Raw genomic sequence first — 20761 nt, forward strand, 5'->3', positions numbered from 1 at the left:
CTACATAGTGTAACTAGATAGTGGATTAGGAGGCAGGGGATTAAGACATTCTTTTCAAAGTCTTTATGAAGAATTTGCCAAAGGGATGGAGGAGGAAAGAGAAGCCCATTGCTATACCCTCTATTTGTTTGTAGAATTTTCCTTGCCATTGAAACTAAAATTGAACTGAAATATGCCACATATTTCAGTTCAGTGAACTGAAATATGTGGCATTCTACTTGGATTAGATCAGAGATGTCTTTAAGTGGGACATTTGTAAATAAGGAAGAGATATTAAAACTGTCCATTGTCACTGTTGAGAAGGGTAAGGGTTTGTATACTGGACTTGGAGCAGGCTGAGTTATAGATGAAGCATTGGTGTCTGTCTGTAATATGAGAGAGCACCTTGTCTAAGTGTGTGACTGGTTTGTAGGTAGGTGAACTTACATTTGGGCATAGTGGTTCATTTTCTTTATGAATTTTTGGAAGCCTATATATCCAGGAGGAGGAGAGTCTGGAATTGTACGGTTTTGATATGTTGATGACCTCACTGGCCAGGAGGTGACATTTTTTCTGAAATGCATGGGTGGTTTTGATCTGTGTGTGTTGTTGGGAAAATAGTTTGTTTGGTGGTAATTAGACTGGTTTCTTAAATGGGTGGTCATTTTGTTTTGTGAGGAAAATTCTACAATCTTCATTCTTCTTGTACTGTCTTAAATTCTAATAGCTGATGTAGAGCTTAAGTATGAGCCATACATATTGCTTTCTCTAATGTCCCATTTAAACCATATAACTTGTATTTTGCACAGCTTTTATCTTGACACACTATCTGTATCTTTTCCAGATCAGTGATACTTAAATACTGATCCTTGTTATATTCCCATGATCTCTCAGCTATTTGTCTTCAGGTGAAAATCTGATCATGCTATTTCTTAAGCTAATTATCCATTCCCAATTCTTTCCTCCACTATTTTTCTTCTCAACTTGCACAAATCTTAGCAAACATGGAGTAGCGAATTCTTCTAAACTTCTCAAACCCAGTTTTATTTATCTTTTTATAGACATATGTGTGACAGCACTGCTCAGGCATTCTAAATTATGCAATATAGCTACTTTAAAACATTATTCCTTCATGTTTGCACATTTCTTGTTGAATATCATCTGCTGAACTGCATATATTCTACAAATGTTTTTATCAAATTACTGAAGATCAGTTTTTATTCCAACTGTATAATCTCTTTAAGCTTTCCACTAAGTGTTTTGAATTACTTCCAGAACATTTAGCCACTTTCATAATATTTAACTTCTACATTTAGCTTTTTTACATTTTTCTCTAATTCCCTGATAGTGCCTGCTTTTTTTTTTTTTTTTTGACCTACTTGTCTGGGACCTTCAGCATCAATTTTTCTCTTCCAGTATTGCCTCTTACTTCTCAAGTTTTCATGAAGTTCTGATTTTTCAATCTTTTGTACATAACTTTACTTGCCTTGCCTCTCTGACTGAATCAATCAGTATTTCAAATTTTGCTTTAGGGCCCCTTCGTATGTTTTCTTTCAAACTCTCATTTCTTCTTCAATAATATACAACCAAAATATTATTGGTTATTATATGATATAATAATCAATATATTATGGCCCTAACCAATCTGTTCAACTCAGCCTGTGTTGATTCCCTGTCACCTATATTCCTTGTCACTGTCTGTAACTTAGATTCATCAGCAAACAACTGGATATCACACTGATGACCTTCTCCAATATTGTTAATTTACATGCCAACAGTGGTCCATGTACTGAATACTGTGGTATACCACTAGTCACTCTAGACTTAGCATCACTTTCTTATACCTGTCACATCAGTGACTCTCAATTTCTGTCACAAATTTATTCTGTAAACCTGTCCATTTGAGTTTGTATTCCAACTTCTGCTGTGGTGTTTTATGTCAAATGCTTTAGCAAAATCCAGAACTATCATAGCATATCCATTCCACTTATCCAACTCTGTTGTGACTCAATTATGGAACATGAGTAGATTTCTGAAGCAATTATACAAACAGCAGAATCATCTTCTATAGATGATTCTGCTGCTGTCTGTCTACCTTTGGATGTGATTCGTAACCAGTCTTTTCAATACCTTAATGACCACATTGAAGATAATAACTGGTCTTTAATTTGCTTTATCAGTCTTAGCTCTTTGTATAATGGAATTATCTTGCCTTTCCTTCTACTCATTAGGAATATTGCATGAGGTAAAATTCCAGAACAACCTGGTCAAGGGCATTACAGCTGTTTTGCAAATGCTTTATACCAACCATAGTGAATGTAGATGGTAGACAAATGTCAAATGCATGAAAAATAGTTCAGATGCTAAGTGATGGCTTTAGAGTGGTATATTCTGAGCAGACCCATTAGCTGTCTGGATGCTGAGGAGGAATTGGATGGAAAATAGATGCAGATTAGCTAGAAGTTACAAGAGCTTTTCTCAATTACAGCTTGGAGTGGTTGGGATATTAGTGTCAAACTCTTGTAACAACTTCTAATTTACCTCTGTTCTTTCATACAATTCCTCCCCAGCATCCAGACAGCTAATGGGTCTGGATACTGGGTTTGCTCCTAATATATATCTCACTAAAGCTATGACTTAACATCTGAGCTATTTTTCATGTATCTGACACTTGTCTGCCATCTGTATTCACTATGGATATTCTTCAATGGGCATTCTTTCTTTGATTTGCTACATAGCTATAAAATTCTCTCAGATTTTCTTTTCATGTCTTTGGATAGCTTCTTTTTCTAATCTGATTTTGCCTTCCTCACCATGGTTATCTCTCTTTCTTATCCTGCTCTTTTTAGGACATCAGTCTCATCAATACTCTTCTCATGATGTTGCATTTACACAGTTCTGTCTTTTATGCAGCTCATGCTTCCAAGTATTCTTCATCAATTTAACCCTCATTCCTCTACCATGCAGTTTCCTCAAGCTTCTTTGTCAGTTATTATAATCATCTACCTTACAGTACAATCTAAGCCTCTTTTTAGTCATAGCCATTGTATACATTGTTAACTCCTAAGTCAGAATTGCACAATTACTTTCATTGGTCTGAGGTATATTTGTAGACAGATTCACAGAAGCCATTACTAAATCTGGTATCCTTGAACTGCAAGTCCCTCTGGAGCATCAAATGTTGCATATGGTGGTTATCCTTCAGTAATTCTATAAAAACATTTGTTCTCATCAATACCCCCTCCCCCCCCCGTTGAAAATCACCTGTAATAATTCACGAGCTTAAAGAAAAATTTAAACTTTTTTTTAAAAAAAAAATGACTATTTATTCACAATTATTTAACCAACTATATTGACTTAAAAAATGACATACCTAGCAGTTATATTTGAGCATTTGAATGAACTTAATTAAAACAATGCATGTACTAAACAAAAATACATTAACTGTACTGATAAAGTTAATGGATTGAAATCTAAAATTCTGCTTTGGAAATATGAAGTTAATAATGTTTCACTTTCAATGTTTAGTCAGTGTTTTAATTCTAATCCTAGTGAAGAATTATTAGTATTATAGGACATCTAATCATGCTTGAGGAGCAGCCTTGTTTTTATTTTGACCAAACCAACATACAAAAGTTTGGTTGGGTTTGAAATCTGTTTGCATCACTGGCAGAAAATATTTTAGACTTGAATCTTTCAGTGAAAGAAAAGGAAGAGCTCCTAGATTTTAAGAATGCTCGAACCTTTGAAGTTCAGTTTAAAGATACTGAGCTATCTGAATTCTGGTTGACTAAAAAAATGAGTTAAAGAAAAAGTAATTTAGACACTTCTGCTGCTATAGCCTATCTTTGTGAACTGCCTTTCTCTTCAATATTCACGATCAAGAGAAGAGGTCATGTTTAAAATATTCTTGATTAAGAATTTGTTCTTTCAAGCATTTGACCCAGAGTTAAAAACTTGTGTTTGCAAAAACAAGTACAAGTCTTCTCATTAAACAAATTAATTATTTTATTTTGTGATTATTTTTTACTGGCACTGCAATAATAAATCTGTTCAATTTAATTTTCTTTCCCCCCCCCCCTCCAGATATAAAGATGCAGTTTGCATCTGTATTTTGTACTGGTTGTATTATGAAAACCTTCATTACAAAATTTCATTCTGGTGTTTTGAAATTCATTTGGTGCCCCATGCAAAATATATGAAGTTAAAAGTTTTCAAGAAATGGTATATATGTTACTGTGAAAGACCGATACCTGGCAAATGTTGATATTCTCCTGTGAATGTCAGCATTCACATAGTCGCTTGGTGTATGTACGAAATATTTGCTAAATATCATTATTTCTCACTTACACCAGTAAATATCGACATTCAGCATGCACTGATGGTGAATGATGAATAAAATATTTTTATTACATTAAGACAAAAATGCAACTTTTTAATATATGATATATGTCAAAATAGGAGAAATAATATTATGATATATGTCAAAATATATCATAATATGTCAAAAATGTTATGATATATGAGAAAGCTTAAGTAACAGCACATGTAAATAAACTGTTGAACCTAAAACGAACAGTACATTCTAAATCAGAAAAGAAAATAAGACCAATAATAAACTTACGCATAAATTATGTGATTAACATTATACAATCTTATTTATTACAATAACTTAAACTGTTATGATACTTTGAATTGCACAAGAGTCCCTTGCTTTTACAACTACATTTAGTCGTGGAACACTTCTTTTTGCAATTACAGCGTGTACTGACAAACAGCAGAGTGTTCGAGAGTCTAACAAATAGATGCCACGTGAGCTCAATCGTGGCAGAGGATTTGGCGTTTTTGTTGCTTCTCTGTGGCATCTATTTGTTAGACTCTCGAACACTCTGCTGTTTGTCAGTACACACTGTAATTGCAAAAAGAAGTGTTCCACGACTAAATGCAGTTGTAAAAGCAGGGGACTCTTGTGCAATTCAAAGTGTCATAACAGTTTGTGTCCTCTCGGCTTGTCGTTTCGACCCCCCACCAGAGCTTATCTGTGCTTGTTGACATATACCGGCAATGGTTCGAATGTATAATAATATAACCAAATACGTCGGTCTTTCACCTACGTATTTGATATGTGTCGACATTCACTGGAGAATGTTGACATTCTCTAATTTTGGTCTTTCACGGTAACATATATAATGATTCTTCAGTGTGCCATACAAATGTTTTAATTTGATTAGTGTGATGTGATGAAAAAAAAAAGGTTGGGAAGCACTGGGTTAGATAACCCACTTCTTCTACTTGAGAAATTGACATATGTTTTTGGTAAATAAGGTTGTTCTCTTGCTTCAGCAAAAAAAAAAAAATCATCTACCACTTAGACTTACTCCATTCACAGTAGAGTTTTGAAATTAGATTGATGCTTTGACAGTAGCTATGCCATCACTTAGCCAGCCAGTTTGAATCTTTTAAACCCAATTCCTGATGACAAGTTTTTCTGTTTTCCATTAGTGTTTCTTATTTTGATTGTGTATATCCTCAGGTCTATTTAATTTGAAGTTCCTGTAGTTGACTCAACAATTTCCTGAAAAAAACAGTGCCTTATGTGATCTGGTCTCACATTATTGGTTGACTGCATCCCAAATTGGCAGCCCATCCTCATTCATTTAATATTCAAATAAATTCTGATACTTGCAAACTAGTGTACCATACAAACTTGACAATTGAACATTAGTTCCAATACCTCTGTTGGTTTTACTTATTCCTAATAGGCTATGCAGAATCTACTTTCAATTATCCCACTTTACAGATCCTTAAAGCTAGCTCTAATACAGATATAAAGATAATATACATCAAAAGAACTTGGATCCAGCAGTGGTGAGTTCTTTATCTGTAGTTTTGGCCTTTATCTGTAATATCGAGGCATTTGATGGGGAAGCATTAGAAACATATCTGCTCTTGCCCAGATTATTGATAGCATCATCTTAACATAGAATCAATAAACCCTTCAATATTTTTGAAACAATTACCAGAACCTATCCTCTAATAAAATATACTTCTGAACTAGAGACAAATTGTTTGCTCTCTTTCCTCAGCATTAATTTAATCTTGATCTTTTGGAAAGCTAAAAATTGATCAACAAATCATCTCTTAAGGCTCTTGTCATCTTGATATTCGCAAGGATGAATTTGCAAACTAACTCCAGTTTCTTACTTTCCTATTATGAGAAATATATATCTCAAGGATTATCTCTAATCAGCAATTCATTGCATAGATATTATAGATATATTTCAAGCAGCGAAAGATATTAAAGCTATATTTATTTTCTATATATTGTCTCTGTCACTTTCAGTTTAGCCAAAATCCTCAGAGATTATAAAATTAAAATCATTCACTCCATTTATCAAATTACATTCCATTTTTCACTCTATTAAACCTAAACATCCACTAAAATAATCCATTTTGTTTGTTCTATTGAACATTGGTGTACTATGTCAGAGACATAAGTATATCAGGACATCAAAGCTACTTCTCTTTTAAAACTCTTGATATCTTCATCCAAGCTAATGTCAAGCACTCAAGAATTTTTCATAAATCCTATACTGTTATTATGAAATAGATTAAATAAAAAAATCCCTGAATTAAATGATGATTAAATGAATCGTAGGCATTTAAATGTAAGAAGTCCAAGATTTGATCCTTCTTATTGCTAAAAAAAATGTTATGTTTCTTTATGAGAGAGAGCACTCATCCATGCACAAGAATATACACATCCATAGAGTTTTTATTGACTAGAATCCTTCTAATGTTATATTTATTAATACAATTTTTTTATGTGTTTGCTACATACATCTGATGTAATTTTTGGGTAATAAGAGTGAAACTAGTTATATAAATTCATTTTAAAAATTTTATGGAATTTACAACCGTGTTAAAAAAACTTTTTTTATTATCCCGACGTTTCGATCTTCACATCAAGATCATCATCTGGAGCGTACATAAGTATACAGAACAAGCTGAGTTACATCATTAACTGTAAGCTAGAGAAACAATGATTTGATCACATGTTATTCTACTGACGTAACCTCTGGTGAAAAAAATAATAAAAATAAAATAAAATAAAAAATATTTTTTTTTTTTTTTTTTACATCAAGCTAAATTCTATTTTTACAATGATAGGAATAAACATTCTTTTAGATGGTTTTCTTTCAGAAACAATTAGTGTCCTATTTTTAGATTACAATTCTTATTTTTGATTTACAACACTGGATTCTCGTAGACAGGCTTATACGTTGGTTATGCATTTCTAAATCACTTAGGGAATTGAAACAATGTAGATCCGAATATAAATTAAATTATACTTTAATAAATATTTCATATTTCGGCAGTGTCACATTGCCATTTTCAAAAGGAACTTACAAAAAGGCAGGTGCACACAGGCACTAACAATACAGTAACTGAGAATGAAGATATGAAGCTATCGTTCTCCTAGAACTTTTACAAGTATAGCCATTCTGGTCTTGCAGACCATGCTCTGGATACTCGCCACAGAATATGATGGAAGAAAGCAACAGTAATACACTGGAGCAAATATAAATTCAAAAGATTATTTATGGAATCAGCCTCTGCCCTAAGCAACTCTCCAAACCTCAACAAATTTGGTTGTATGCGACTGCCCCAAATTTGGGAGGCATACATCAGCAGACCTTCAGCCCAACGGCCAAGAACGCCTACTTAGCCCGCCAGAGGGCACCATCAGGACTTCTAGGAGAACGATAGCTTCATATCTTCATTCTCAGTTACTGTATTGTTAGTGCCTGTGTGCACCTGCCTTTTTGTAAGTTCGTTTTGAAAATGGCAATGTGACATTGCCGAAATATCGGAAATATTTATTAAAGTATGATTTAATTTATATTCGGATCTACGTTGTTTCAATTCCCTAAGTGATTTAGAAATACAATACTGGATTTTCTACAGTCCTGTTTATAGTTGGTTAGGAAGGTCTAATATATACCTTCCATATGTTTGGGATTTTTAAACCATCATTGTTGTTCAGATTGGGGGATGGTTGCTGAACAACAATGATGGTTTAAAAATCCCAAACATATGGAAGGTATATATTCGACCTTCCTCACCAAGAACAACTATAAACAGGACTGTAGAAAATCCAGTATTGTAAATCAAAAATAAGAATTGTAATACTAAAAATAGGACACCAATTGTTTCTGAAAGAAAACCATCTAAAAGAATGTTTATTCCTGTCATTGTAAAAATAGAATTTAGCTTGATGTAAAAATTTATTTTTTATTTTATTTTATTTTTATTTTTTAATTATTTTTTTTTTTCCTACCAGAGGTCACGCCAGTAGAATAACATGTGATCAAATCATTGTTTCTCTAGCTTACAGTTAATGATGTGACTCAACTTATTCTGTATACTTATATCCAGATGATGATCTTGATGTGAAGATCGAAACGTCGGGATAATAAAAAAAAGTTTTTTAACACAGTTGTAAATTCCATTAAAATTTTTAAAATGAATGCTGATCACCGTGTAACCCTAAAAGAAAGGATAGTTATATAAATATATCAGTATAGCTATTGTTTTCTCCTTCCTGAATTAGCTATTCATCTAGCCACAGTGGTTGAAATATTTTTTGCTCAATAGCTATAGATGTCATGGTCATTGAGAGTTCAATCACATAAAATATTCCTTCCTATTCATAAAACATACACATACACAATTAATATTTTACCTTTTGATAGGTGAATCAATTTATTAAATAATTTAATAATAATCAGATAGTGTGGCATTTCTTTTTTTATCAGATCTCAATTTGTAATTGTTATGTAATTATCATTTGTGTGCCCATGTATGTACATATGTACACTCTAGTTTTATATTATTTTCTAGCTTCATTACATCTCTCAAAATCCTGGAGGTGGAGCTGCTAATCTGACTGTAGCAACTTCAGTATTTGGCTTCATAGGTACACCACCACAGTTTCGACGTCAGTCCAGACTTGTTTGGAAACAAGGACCTTGTCATTTGGTTGAAGATGTTTTATCCTCACAGGCAGTTGCTTTATTATTTCAGCTTGGACCTTGCTATACAGGAAGCTTGCAAGCTCCTATTCTTGCTGGTTAGTGGAATATATATATATATGTGTGTGTGTCTCCACAAGTTGAACCTTCATAGAAGCTCATTCATGAAACTGTGCACTTAAATATATTAAACAGGATGTCTTCTTTATCGATTACCTTTTGTGTGATAAAATTTGTGAACTAATAATAATTTTAATAGCTTTGGTTAGAAAAGAACAGAAATGTTTTTATTGTAGTGACTATATTTTAAAATGTAACATTTGTACATGTATGGGAGACAGACACATTCAGTCATAAGCCTGAAATCATTGTCTAGCTAAGATTTCTGGATGAAGTATACCTGGAAAATTATTTCTAAAAAAAAGTTGGTGATGATCTTACCATATCAGAAAATTGTTAACAATTTTCTGATATGCTAACAGTTTTGCCTAACATGCAAAATAAAATTCATGGTAGGGCAAATTACCACTTAAATCATGCAGATAATTTGAAATTCCTAATCTGAGCTATGATAATTTATTCTTAATAGAAGTTTAAGATAAATCTCCAAATAAATAGTATTTCTGTAATGTTGTTCCTTTGGTTGGAAAAAAAGATCTGGTTTGAATCCTGTCTAGGATTATGAAGAATATTCATAAGGAATTTTTTCATGAAGGTTAGTTGTTATATGAGATTTCACTCAAGGTAGAAAAGTTATCAAAAAAGTAAAATGTTTCAATCTAGCTGGAGTAAATGATACTCTAACATAAATGCTCAAATATATAGAGGAATAAGTGTTTACAGTGAGTGCACTGCAAGGTATTGTTGAAGATGTTTTATCCTCACAGGCAGTTGCTTTATTATTTCAGCTTGAACCTTGCTATAAAGGAAGCTTGCAAGCTCCTATTCTTGTTGGTTAGTGGAATATATATATATATATATATATATATTCAACATATGAATGTGGCATTCTAACATATATATATATATATATATATATATATATATATGTTAGAATGCCACATTTTGTGTTGTTGGAGTAGAGCTTTCATAGGACACATCTTAGAAAATTTGTGGAAGGGGAGCCTCCACAATTTTTTAGCTGTGTATGGGAGGGGGGGGGGAACTCCATTCAGACAAAATAAAGCTCGTCAGATCAGATTATAATTTTAAGGCAAATCATTGAAATAAAACAACGATCTCTATTTAAGCTTTATAGTTCTAGAAGAGGCATTTGATGGCATCTATAAAAGATGCAAAGATATAAGCCATTCAAAATGTGACAGTAAAATATTGTAAACAGAACATTATTTTAAACAATACATAGTCCATATTTTAGTTGCGAGTCAGCAATTAGAATTGAAGATGGTATGGATTTCAAAATTAGATGTGAAAATGTGCATGCTGTCTCCATTAATAATCATCTCTGTGGATCACATTATGAAGGAAAGAGTGGTTTTAGTCCCAATATCAATTTTGACATTAGGTCTAATGCCAGTGAGATATTAAACTCAGCTCTTTATGCAGATGATTTAATACTTTTAAATAAATCCACTACAAATCTACAGTAGTATTCCTTAAGTAAATTGAAAACCTGGTGTAACAGATTTCGTATGCACATCAACAGGAAAAAAGCAGTGACTGCAGAAATATACAGGGAATGGAAAACAGCTGCATCCTGAAAGGAAAACTTATAGAATAAGTAAAATATTTTAGTTATTTCTTGAAGATAGCGAATTCAATGTGACACCAGAATAAGCAAATTTGGTATGTTGAGAAAGAGCGAGCTGAATAAATTTATATGGAATAATAGAGAAATGGGTCCAAACACTAAACTAATAGTGTAAAGACAGTATTTAAACTAGTTTTAACTTACACCTATCAGAACTGGATTAGAAATAGTTGGTCAAAGACAGAATGCCACAAATATCAGAGTTCTGATAAAGTTAATGAAATAAACAGATGTCAACATTGACAGAGTCATGTTAAAAATGAAGATATTAAAAGGAATTTGGCCTTGTTAGCATTCAGAATGAGCAGAACTACTGTAAGGTGGTATGGTCACTTAAAGAGAATGAGCGAGAAGGGTTAACAACACAGTATTTGATGGCAAAACAGCAGAAAAACAACCCAGAGGAAGATTACGATTCAAGGAATAAATGCAGCTATCAGCAAAAAATCTAGCATAATTGGAGTGATGACAAATTACAGATTAATCTGGAAGGAAATTATGGATAGGAAGTTAGTAATGATATACAGTTTTCATATCTTACTAGCATAATATGTTGTACACCATTTCCCCCTTGAGTGTACATTACAGGAATTTGATGACAGAATTTTCCATTGTTTATTCTTCTACACTGTCATTTGTGATACACAACCAAAATATATATAATTTAACATTATAATCAATTCTCTACTGTAAAAGATCTTTATTGTGTTACATATTTTCCTTTAACAATACCTTACCAAATGCATCTCTCCTCTTATATCTTGGTCTTCATCTGGTTTTTCTTTTCTTCTTTTTTAATTTATTTTTCCTCCCTGCTATCCTGGCATCAGACAACTCGTTTCCTTTTTTTTTTTTTTTTTTTTTTAAGTGTTACACGCTGATTAGCATTCATTTTAGAAATTATGGACTTTACAACCATGTTATTTATAACACGGTTGTAAAGTCCATAATTTCTAAAACGAAGACAACTGGTTTGCTGAACTTCACTCTCTTATTCTGTTTAAGCAATTGCACTATTTTATATTATCTCTTTTATCACCTCAAAGGCACTTATCACCTAATGATAAGTGCCTTTCTAATGTCTTATCATCAAATTAATGATATGTACCTGAAGGAGGTGTACAGGATATTATGATAGTACTAAATAAAAAGTTACATCATTATTAACTTCTTATCAACAATTTTTTCTTCAAATTAATCTGTTGTCTGTCAAGACTCCAATGTTATCACATCTTACAATTCTGCCTTATAAGTTACTTTTTCTCTGTCAGTCCATCTACATTGGTTTTCTTCTTGGTTTTTATCCTACCAGCCTGGCAAAGAGCACTTGTTTTGCTAATCCTTTCCTCTACCATTCTGTTTAAGTTACCATACCGCTTGAGATTAACTCTGCTAACACATTCCCAAAGGCCAACAATGTCAAATTCTTTTCTAATATCATCATTTTTTTTTTTTAGTTCATACTGGTGAAAAACCCTTTATTTGTCCAGTTTGTGATAAGCCCTTTTCACAATCTGGTAATCTTAAAACACATTTATCAGTTCATAGTCAAGCAAAATCTTTTTCTTGCTCAGAGTGTGGCAAGACTTTTTCAAATGAAAGGCATCTAAAAAGACATAGTGCAGTTCATAATAACGAGAAATCCTATCATTGTTCAATATGTGGTATGTCCTACGCACGATCATACAAACTATTGCCATTGAATATCATCTGTTCACTCCATTAATCATTCTCAGGACTCTTATACCTGTGGTCTCCGGTCTTTGGTCAAGTGTTTTATTTCTAACCAACCCTTGGATCCATAAGTTAAAATTGGTATGAACCCTGTCTTGTATACAGCTAATTTAGTGTTTTGACTAATTTCTCTTTTATTCCATATAAATTTATTTAGTTGACTTACTACCATACCAGTTGTGCTAATTCTGTTGTCTATTTCCATATTTAATTTGCCATCTTCACTTAAACATGTGCCTAAATAGCTGAAATGTTTTACTTGTTCTATAGGTTTTTCATTTAGGATGAGTTCATATTTTCCATCTTTCTGCCTATTTTCATTGTATTTGTCTTTTTATTGCTGACCAAATTTATTACAACAGTTATTCAATTTACTCAGGGATTCTTACAGACTTGTACTGGATTTATTTAGGATTATAACATCTACATGAGGAATAGAGCTGATATTAACATCTCTAATTTTGATATAAGATTTAATAGTTTGAGAACAGGAACCAAACCTTGGAGATTCAGTGGAATGCACTGAAGAAAAAATTGATTGATTCAGCCACAAAGGCATGCAGTGAGGTTGTCTGTCAAGGATAGAAAAATCAGAACTCCACAGATGATACAGAAAGTAATAGAGGCAGTGAAGGAAAAGAAGAAAGCATATCAAAAGTTCCTAGAAAATAATTCGGCTTGTGCTCTTAGAGAATACAGATGTAAGCAAGCTAAAAACTATGGGAAAACTGGAATTGATTCCAGTCATCTGGAATCAACCCTCTGACTACACCTTCTGAACTATACAGTGTAGCCACTGTAAAACTTTTATATCTCCATTTTTTAGTATTTCTGGTCATATATCTATTCCAGCTACCTTGCACTCGTGCCAGCTTTTGATGGATTATTTTGCTATCTTAGATATTAACATGTATTCCTGGTTGAATTTTTCTACCACTGCACTTTCACTTACTCTTTCATTTAGCAACCTTTCATTGTAATTACTCCAGACATCTAAAATACCTTCAGTTCTCATGTGATGTTTATCATTTGTGAATCATTTTACTATACTCTTTCTTGGATTTCTAAGCTTTTGCTATACTAAACAGAATATTTTCCCATCTTCCTGATATTTGTTTTCTGTGCTCTTGTCAAATTCTTCTGATAGCTTTTGTTTAGCTGGTTTGTTTAATTGTATTCTCTCAGTGTGCCTGCCAACTTACTTGCCATTAACTTTCAGTATACATTTTCCCCCCCCTTGAGGTCCTCTTTAATTTCCTAATTCCTCCATGGAGTTCTGATTTTTCTATATTTGCAGACAACCTCACCACACACCTCTCTTGATGAATCAAACAACATATTCTTTAGGGTCTGCTAGTGTGTCTCCAAAGCCTTGTTCTTGGAGTGTACAGTTTGACTATGAGAGTTGCTGAACTTTGGTTCTTTTTAACACTTTTCATTTCAATATGATAATCATTTTTATCATGCTCGAAACTAAACAGTGATCACTTTTTATTTTAAATCCTTTGTATACTCTCATGTCCTGAAACAAGTATGACAGTATCACTCTAAACCATAATATAGTTAATGAGACTTTTCTTCTTTCTTATGTCTTCTCTCCATATGAATTTATGCACGTTTTTATGTTGCAATTTGGTGTTAGTAATCTTGAATAAGCATTTATGATTATTATTAGCTTTGCCCTTTTCTCCACTTTTTCCAGACATTTCTACTATATGTCTGGAAATTATTTCCAACTCTGCTCTCGAAATATCTAACAAGGACCAACTTTTCCTTTTTTGTTGTGTCAGCTGCATTTTCTGATGCCTCCTCCAAAAATTCCTCCACTTCTTCCTTAGTAGACCCTTCTGTATGACCATATGCAGATATAAGTCTCATTGTCTAGTTCCCCATTCTGATATTTGCCCACATCACTCTACTTGATATTGCCTACCATTCAAGAAGAAGATTTTACTCATATTTAGTGTTGAATATTATAACCCCTCCTTTTACCTGATTGTTATTGCATGAATATTTTTTCTTGTTCTTATTGCTTAGAAAAAGCTCACCTTTTTATCTTCTTTGTTTTGGTAACACCCATTATGTTGATGTAGTACTTCTCTAATTCTTTTTTTCACTTCTTTTCTATTGATACTGCTTGTATTTATACTGTCTACCTTAAATTCTGCTAATATTAAGTTTGAGTTTGTTCTAGTGGCAGACTTTTTTTTTTCTCTTCTTTTTCCTGTGTGTGTGTGTGTGTGTGTGTGTTCTTTTCTATTGATACTGCTTGTATTTATACTGTCTACCTTAAATTCTGCTAATATTAAGTTTGAGTTTGTTCTAGTGGCAGACTTTTTTTTTTCTCTTCTTTTTCCTGTGTGTGTGTGTGTGTGTGTGTGTGTGTGTGTGTGACTAAAACAGCAGTGATCCAGCTGGAATGAAATTTTCTCATGTGTTACCATTATTTTATTTTGGCTTAAACCAGTGAGAATATAATTTGCTCAGCTAAATTCCAAATTGCCAGCTTGTCTTTGTTCAGTTTCCATTTAGATACCCAGTAATTGGATGCAGCCATAAGGTGAGGAATGGTGATTTTGATGCTCCACTCAGTTCTATGCATTCTTTAAAAGGATGTAGATGTCATCTTTGAGATATTCAGCTTTGAATCTTAAGCAACCCTTTTAATTCTTCATTTTCACTAAAAAGTGTGTCTTAATAGTTGAGCTCTTTTACTTTTTCTGAAAATTCTCCAGTAAGAATACAGTTACAGTTTTCTTGCGTATATTTTTAGTTTTTGACTAAAATTTACTGGTGATTTTCATTCCAAATTTTCTATGGCAATTATTATTATTCAATACAATAGGCAATATATTATTATTATTATTATTATTATTATTATTCAGGCCTCCATGGAGTCAAAAGACTCATCGTGGGAGGTCCTTCCTAGGAAACATAAAGTCTATCATACCACTCCTTAAATATTAAATATAAACAAAGGCAAAACCAAAATAACATATAATAAATACATCACCAAAAAGTCATTTCAATTGGAACACTGGGAAATTGATATAGTAAGCTCCTATGTTTACCTAGGACAAAAGATTACAGTACCAGAAGACTCTGAAGAAATTATACACAGAATAAAAGTTTTGGATAGTTTTTGGAAAACACTGTGAAGTATTCAAAGGAAACATCCCAATTTGCCTTAAAAGAAGAAAATTCAACAGTTGTATAATTTCACTCATGACATATGGAAGTGAAATGTGGTCTTTGACTAAAAAATTCACCAAGTGGAAGATTACCCAGAGAAAAATGAAGGATCTATACTTAGTATTACCATTCTAGATAGAAAGTGCAATACTTGGATCAGAGCTCAGACTAGGATGAGAAACATAACAGCAATTAAAGAGATCCAAATGGCAATGGTAACAGGTCATATCGCAAGAAGTAACATACAAAAATGGACAATGTTGATATCTGAATGACAAAAATGGACAATTTGATATCTGAATGGTATCCCGGAGATGGATAGAGAGCTACAGGAAGACCAGAGAGATGATATGGGGATAAGATTAAAGAGATGGCTGGAATTCACTGGGCATAGTAAAGTTCAAGATAGAATTGAATGGAGGACTTTCAGGGAGGCCTTTGTACAACAGCGAGCAGAAAATGGCAAAGGATGATGATGAATTTCATATGATTATGGAAAAGACATGCTGAAAATGACAAAATACCTAAAAATAATGTGTCATAAATTTGTGCTTAAAATGAACCCAGTACAAAAATAGAGTTGAGTGAAAGTTTAGCATACACTAGCTTAACCAATGCTTAACCATATGGAAGTGAAAATTTTAATTTAAAACATCAAAATATACTCAGAATAAATATAAAAATGGAGAAAAACTCACGTAAAAAACTTATTTAGTGTAAAATTTTTGCTTAAAGATTAGGACAGCAAATAAACGATAACTGACAATTCTAAAAAATGCCACCTAAGTAGCTAATGTAAGATAACTAAATAGAGTCAATAATTTCTGAACTTAAAAAAATAATAATAATAATAATAGTACCTTTTTTTTTTTAGTTATTGAAACATGTTTTAGTTACCAAAACAAGTTTTTCTTTATAATCTATCAGCAAAAAGACCATGTCATCCATTGAAGTGATTTGCTAATAGCTTCTGAGGCCCAAACAAGTCATAATAAGCTCGAATCCTTGAAGTGTATAATGATGATAAGATAACAATGATAAGATTCATTTGCTCAAAACAAAAAAAGAATTTAATACAGTAAGCGATGGTTATGGTGAACTTTTGTAGACAAGAAGCATAGTTTGTTATAATGCAAAGTTAGCTATAGTGAATTTAGAGCAAAAGTACTGATCTCCGCACTTTGTTCCCATGAAACAAAATGGTATGCAACAAATTGAAAATAATATAACAGACTAAATTGCAGGAAACAGAACAAAGGATCTCACCAGAAATAACTCTTGGTAAAAAATACTACACACATTGGTAGAAATAGAAGAAAAGAAATTGCGAGAAATGAAATAATTATCAGAAATTGAACAAAATATACCATAAGAAATAAATATAAAAAAAAAAATCACAAAATGTAAGAAATCACTGGAAATAAAACAAAAAAAAATCACTTGAAACAGAACAAGGGTAATAGTAGAGGCAGAATCTTGAGAAATAGAACAAAAGAAGTTGCAGGAAACAGAATGAAGGATATGATGGGAAATCATGCATTGTCTGGAATCGTACATAAATCATACTAAATGAAAAAGTAGCAATGAAAACAAACAGAAATGTAAGACAAAGGATACAATTTTAAGAGTATGAAATTATAAAAAAAAATCCACAATTAATGTTTACATTTTGTAATGTTATGTTAGCTTATATTAATGTAGCTTACCAGTAATTTTCATAATAGACTGTGCAGTATGTACCATTAAAACTGACATGAAATTAAATTGTGTAACTTCAGCAGTTAACCAATTTAATCACCTCTGATTACAAATATGAAGGGAAGAGAAGTGATAAATGTTAGTCTGAATTAGTAAGCCTGTTGGGGAAAGTTATAAATCCAGGTTGTGTGAATGTCAGCTTCCTGATTGGACAGGATCTAATAATGTACATCTAGTATAAATGTATTCTGTAAGTCAGTGATTAAGTAAAAGGTGTGAAATTTGTTTGGGCAACAACTCATTTTATGTTTGAAAGATCATCTATAAGGTAAGATATTCTAAATTTCTGACTTGAATTTTTGACCTAAGTTTTTGATATGAATTGTAAAAACCCAAATTGTTACATCTGCATGTATTAGTTTATGAAGATTTCAGGTGAGTAAGTTTGTAACCTTTAACAAAATTAAGCGTTAATTAATGATTTTATTTTTATAATTTGATACTCTTGTAGTTCCTTTTTTTTCCTCTTATTATTGTTTGCATTTGTACTTTCTTTTTTTGCATGTTGTTTGTGTTCTATCATCAGTGTATTGATTTCTTGCCATTTCCTTCATTCATATTCCCACTTTCTTTTATTTCCCACGATTTTCCTTTGATATATTTCCCACAGTTTTCTTTATTCTTTTCCTGTGGTTTGTTTTGTTTCTATTTCCTGCAGTTTTTCTTTGTTCTGTCATCAGTGTACAACTTCTTACCATTTACTCTGTCTCATAATTGTGATGTTTGCTATTGAATTTAGGTCACTATCATGAAGGTTTCAGCTTTTACTGTTTCTAATAGTGAGCTTAAAATAGCATTGATGCTATGTGACTTAAGCCAGGACTTTTTCATTGTTTGTTATATAACACATAATTTCATTGTGATGGTGGTCTCTACATTGCATGTCTATTGTATCTCCAAATTTAATTTCAGGTTTAATTCCACTTTTCTTAATAACACATTCTATGCAGATGAGTAACGACAGTGAAAATAGCATGCACCTTTCTATTGTGATAGATATTTTCTATCAAACCAAATACTGGTCTCATCGTATTCCTGTGATTTAACAACTGTTTGTCTTAAAGTAAGAACATGATCTTGATAAACTCTGACCTCTGTTTATAAAGAAATATATATATATATTTTTTGCATTTATTTTGAGTGAATTTATTATCTTTTGTGATAATTTTTTCAGTCTTTCAAAAACTATGTACTTATCTTCTTTTGTGTGCTTTTTTGTGTTAATTGTCGTCCTGAAAGAAGCCAACAGTTTTTTTGTGTGTGCGTGTTTTTGCAAAACTAGTTGTTCTAAGTTTTATAAATTTAACGACTAATAAGAATTCTTGTTGCTCCTCATTGTTTTTTAGTCATAAAAAATCTCATTGAAAGAGCTTTTTTTCCCCCGTTGATTTTTATCTTCTTCCATCTGTTATATTAGCATGGTTCTCTTATAAACAAAAGGTCAATAACACTGCAACAGAAACTATTTAAAATATTTTATCTTTTCCATTAGGATACAATGAATAAATAAAAATCCCTTTCGCCAGTCAACACAGATAAATTTATAGTAAAGAATTTATGGAGACACAACGTACATCTTAGAATAATTACTTTACTTGACATTACTAAAGTTAACATAATAAACTTAACATTAATAACACAGATAAATATTTATGTACTAAATCAAATAATGGAGCATAATAACATGGAATCATTAGTATAGTAATATAATATAATTTTTTATTTTTTATTTTTATTTTTTCATTTTTATTATTTTATTTCTTTTTTATTATGATTTTAAAAATCATAATAAAATTTAATTTAGTCTAATTTTTTTTTTTGTCATATTTCTGGGTTTAACTCTTCGCCATTCAACAGTGAAACTAAAACTCTTGTCACATACAAACTTTTATTGTATATTCAAGGCTGCTTTCATCATACTATTTAAAATGTTCATTAGACCACTTTAAGCATCTCTACTGTTAGATTTTGCAATACAAAAGTTCTACCACTGATCTCTTTCTTGTCTGTCTTTGAACAATTATGAAATGTGCTTGTTTCTCAAATTAACCATAAATCTTATAGTTTAAACCACATTTTCATCTTTCATATTACTTCTCTATTCATTATTTTATAAAGCTGTTGATATGTTCTATGTTAACTATAGGATCTGAAGCCCATCAACCACTCGTGTCAGAAGAAAAGGTTGTTTTTGGACTGAATGCTGCTGCAGTATCTGTAATGACTTTGGCTAAGATTAGAAGAGTTTACAGCAAAACTGACTGCCGATCAATAGCTAAAATGGTAACTTGAGCAAGCAATACTTTTTTTTCTCCTTAATTATTTAATTCCAAATGTAAAAATAGTGTTTAATCGACCATGTGTGGAGGACAGATTCAACCAAAAACCCCACTACCAATAAGTATTGGTGGTGGTTTTTATTTGGGATTATGGCCAGAGCACAGGGGGTATGAGGCCAGTGTGTTTTGTCTGTAAATTGCATGATATTCCTCTGGTCAATTTGTTTTGCTGGATGAAAAACTGTAATTCCTGGGAGAAAAACCATTCATCCTCTATATGAGAACAACTAATTCACTCTTCAGTTGAAATGAACCATGATAAAAGTGCATTCCTAGAGGGGATTCAAACACAGGTTCTTTCCAACCAAAGTGCATTGTTTATTACAGACTGAGCTATGGAGTCTGCATAAATATTAGAACAACTCTATTTCAGAGAGCCAATTTGAATATTCCTGAATAGTGTGTATTTCTTTATCATCCTTTTTGCCCTTCTACGCATGTCCACCAGACTATGATAATATCAGTCGGATATTATGAACCATTCATCCTTCAAATTAACCACCAATTCATGTACTGTTGGACTCTGGTTTTGCTCACACTTGACATTCCAGCCCAGAAGTTTATTGATATTAATATTGTGTGCAGGCCAGTTAAGATCCATATAATTTTCCTCATAAATATCACAGTAATACAAACATGGTACATTATGGTGTACATTGTGAAATGCATTTCATTGTCCAGAAGTGTCGCATGTCAAGCATTTAATCCTTCTGAGCACTAATCAAAAGGTAGAGCTTAGGCCATACCAGGTGAAACAGCTTCAGCACATCATACTTCTCCCACTTTTTGAGACATTCCCCAGACCATTTGTGACCTTCACACTTGACCATTTGATCAGAAATGAATAAGCATGATTACTTATGCCATATTACAGTCTTCTAATGATCTGCGGATCAGTCACTGTGTTCTTTCCACTAGTATAGTCTGCACTATTGATGACTTATGCTCAGCTG

The 20761-nt window shown here is 32.2% G+C and overlaps 1 protein-coding gene across 3 annotated transcripts in view; it reads left to right on the plus strand.

Moving 5' to 3' along the window:
* The window catches only part of bchs (WD repeat and FYVE domain containing 3 bchs), a 1305514-nt gene that overhangs the window by 430284 nt on the left and 854469 nt on the right, over nt 1-20761 (plus strand). For all 3 annotated transcript variants that reach the window (XM_090399415.1, XM_090399420.1, XM_090399430.1), the window contains exons 23-24: nt 8884-9112; nt 19616-19752. In XM_090399415.1, the coding sequence (XP_090255541.1) occupies nt 8884-9112; nt 19616-19752 (366 nt within the window). The remainder of the gene's footprint in view (nt 1-8883; nt 9113-19615; nt 19753-20761) is intronic.

This window comes from Typopeltis vanoorti, chromosome 1 (genome assembly GCF_054136105.1).
Source record: "Typopeltis vanoorti isolate ZY-2024b chromosome 1, IOZ_Tvanoo_1.0, whole genome shotgun sequence".
NCBI classification, from domain to species: domain Eukaryota; kingdom Metazoa; phylum Arthropoda; class Arachnida; order Uropygi; family Thelyphonidae; genus Typopeltis; species Typopeltis vanoorti.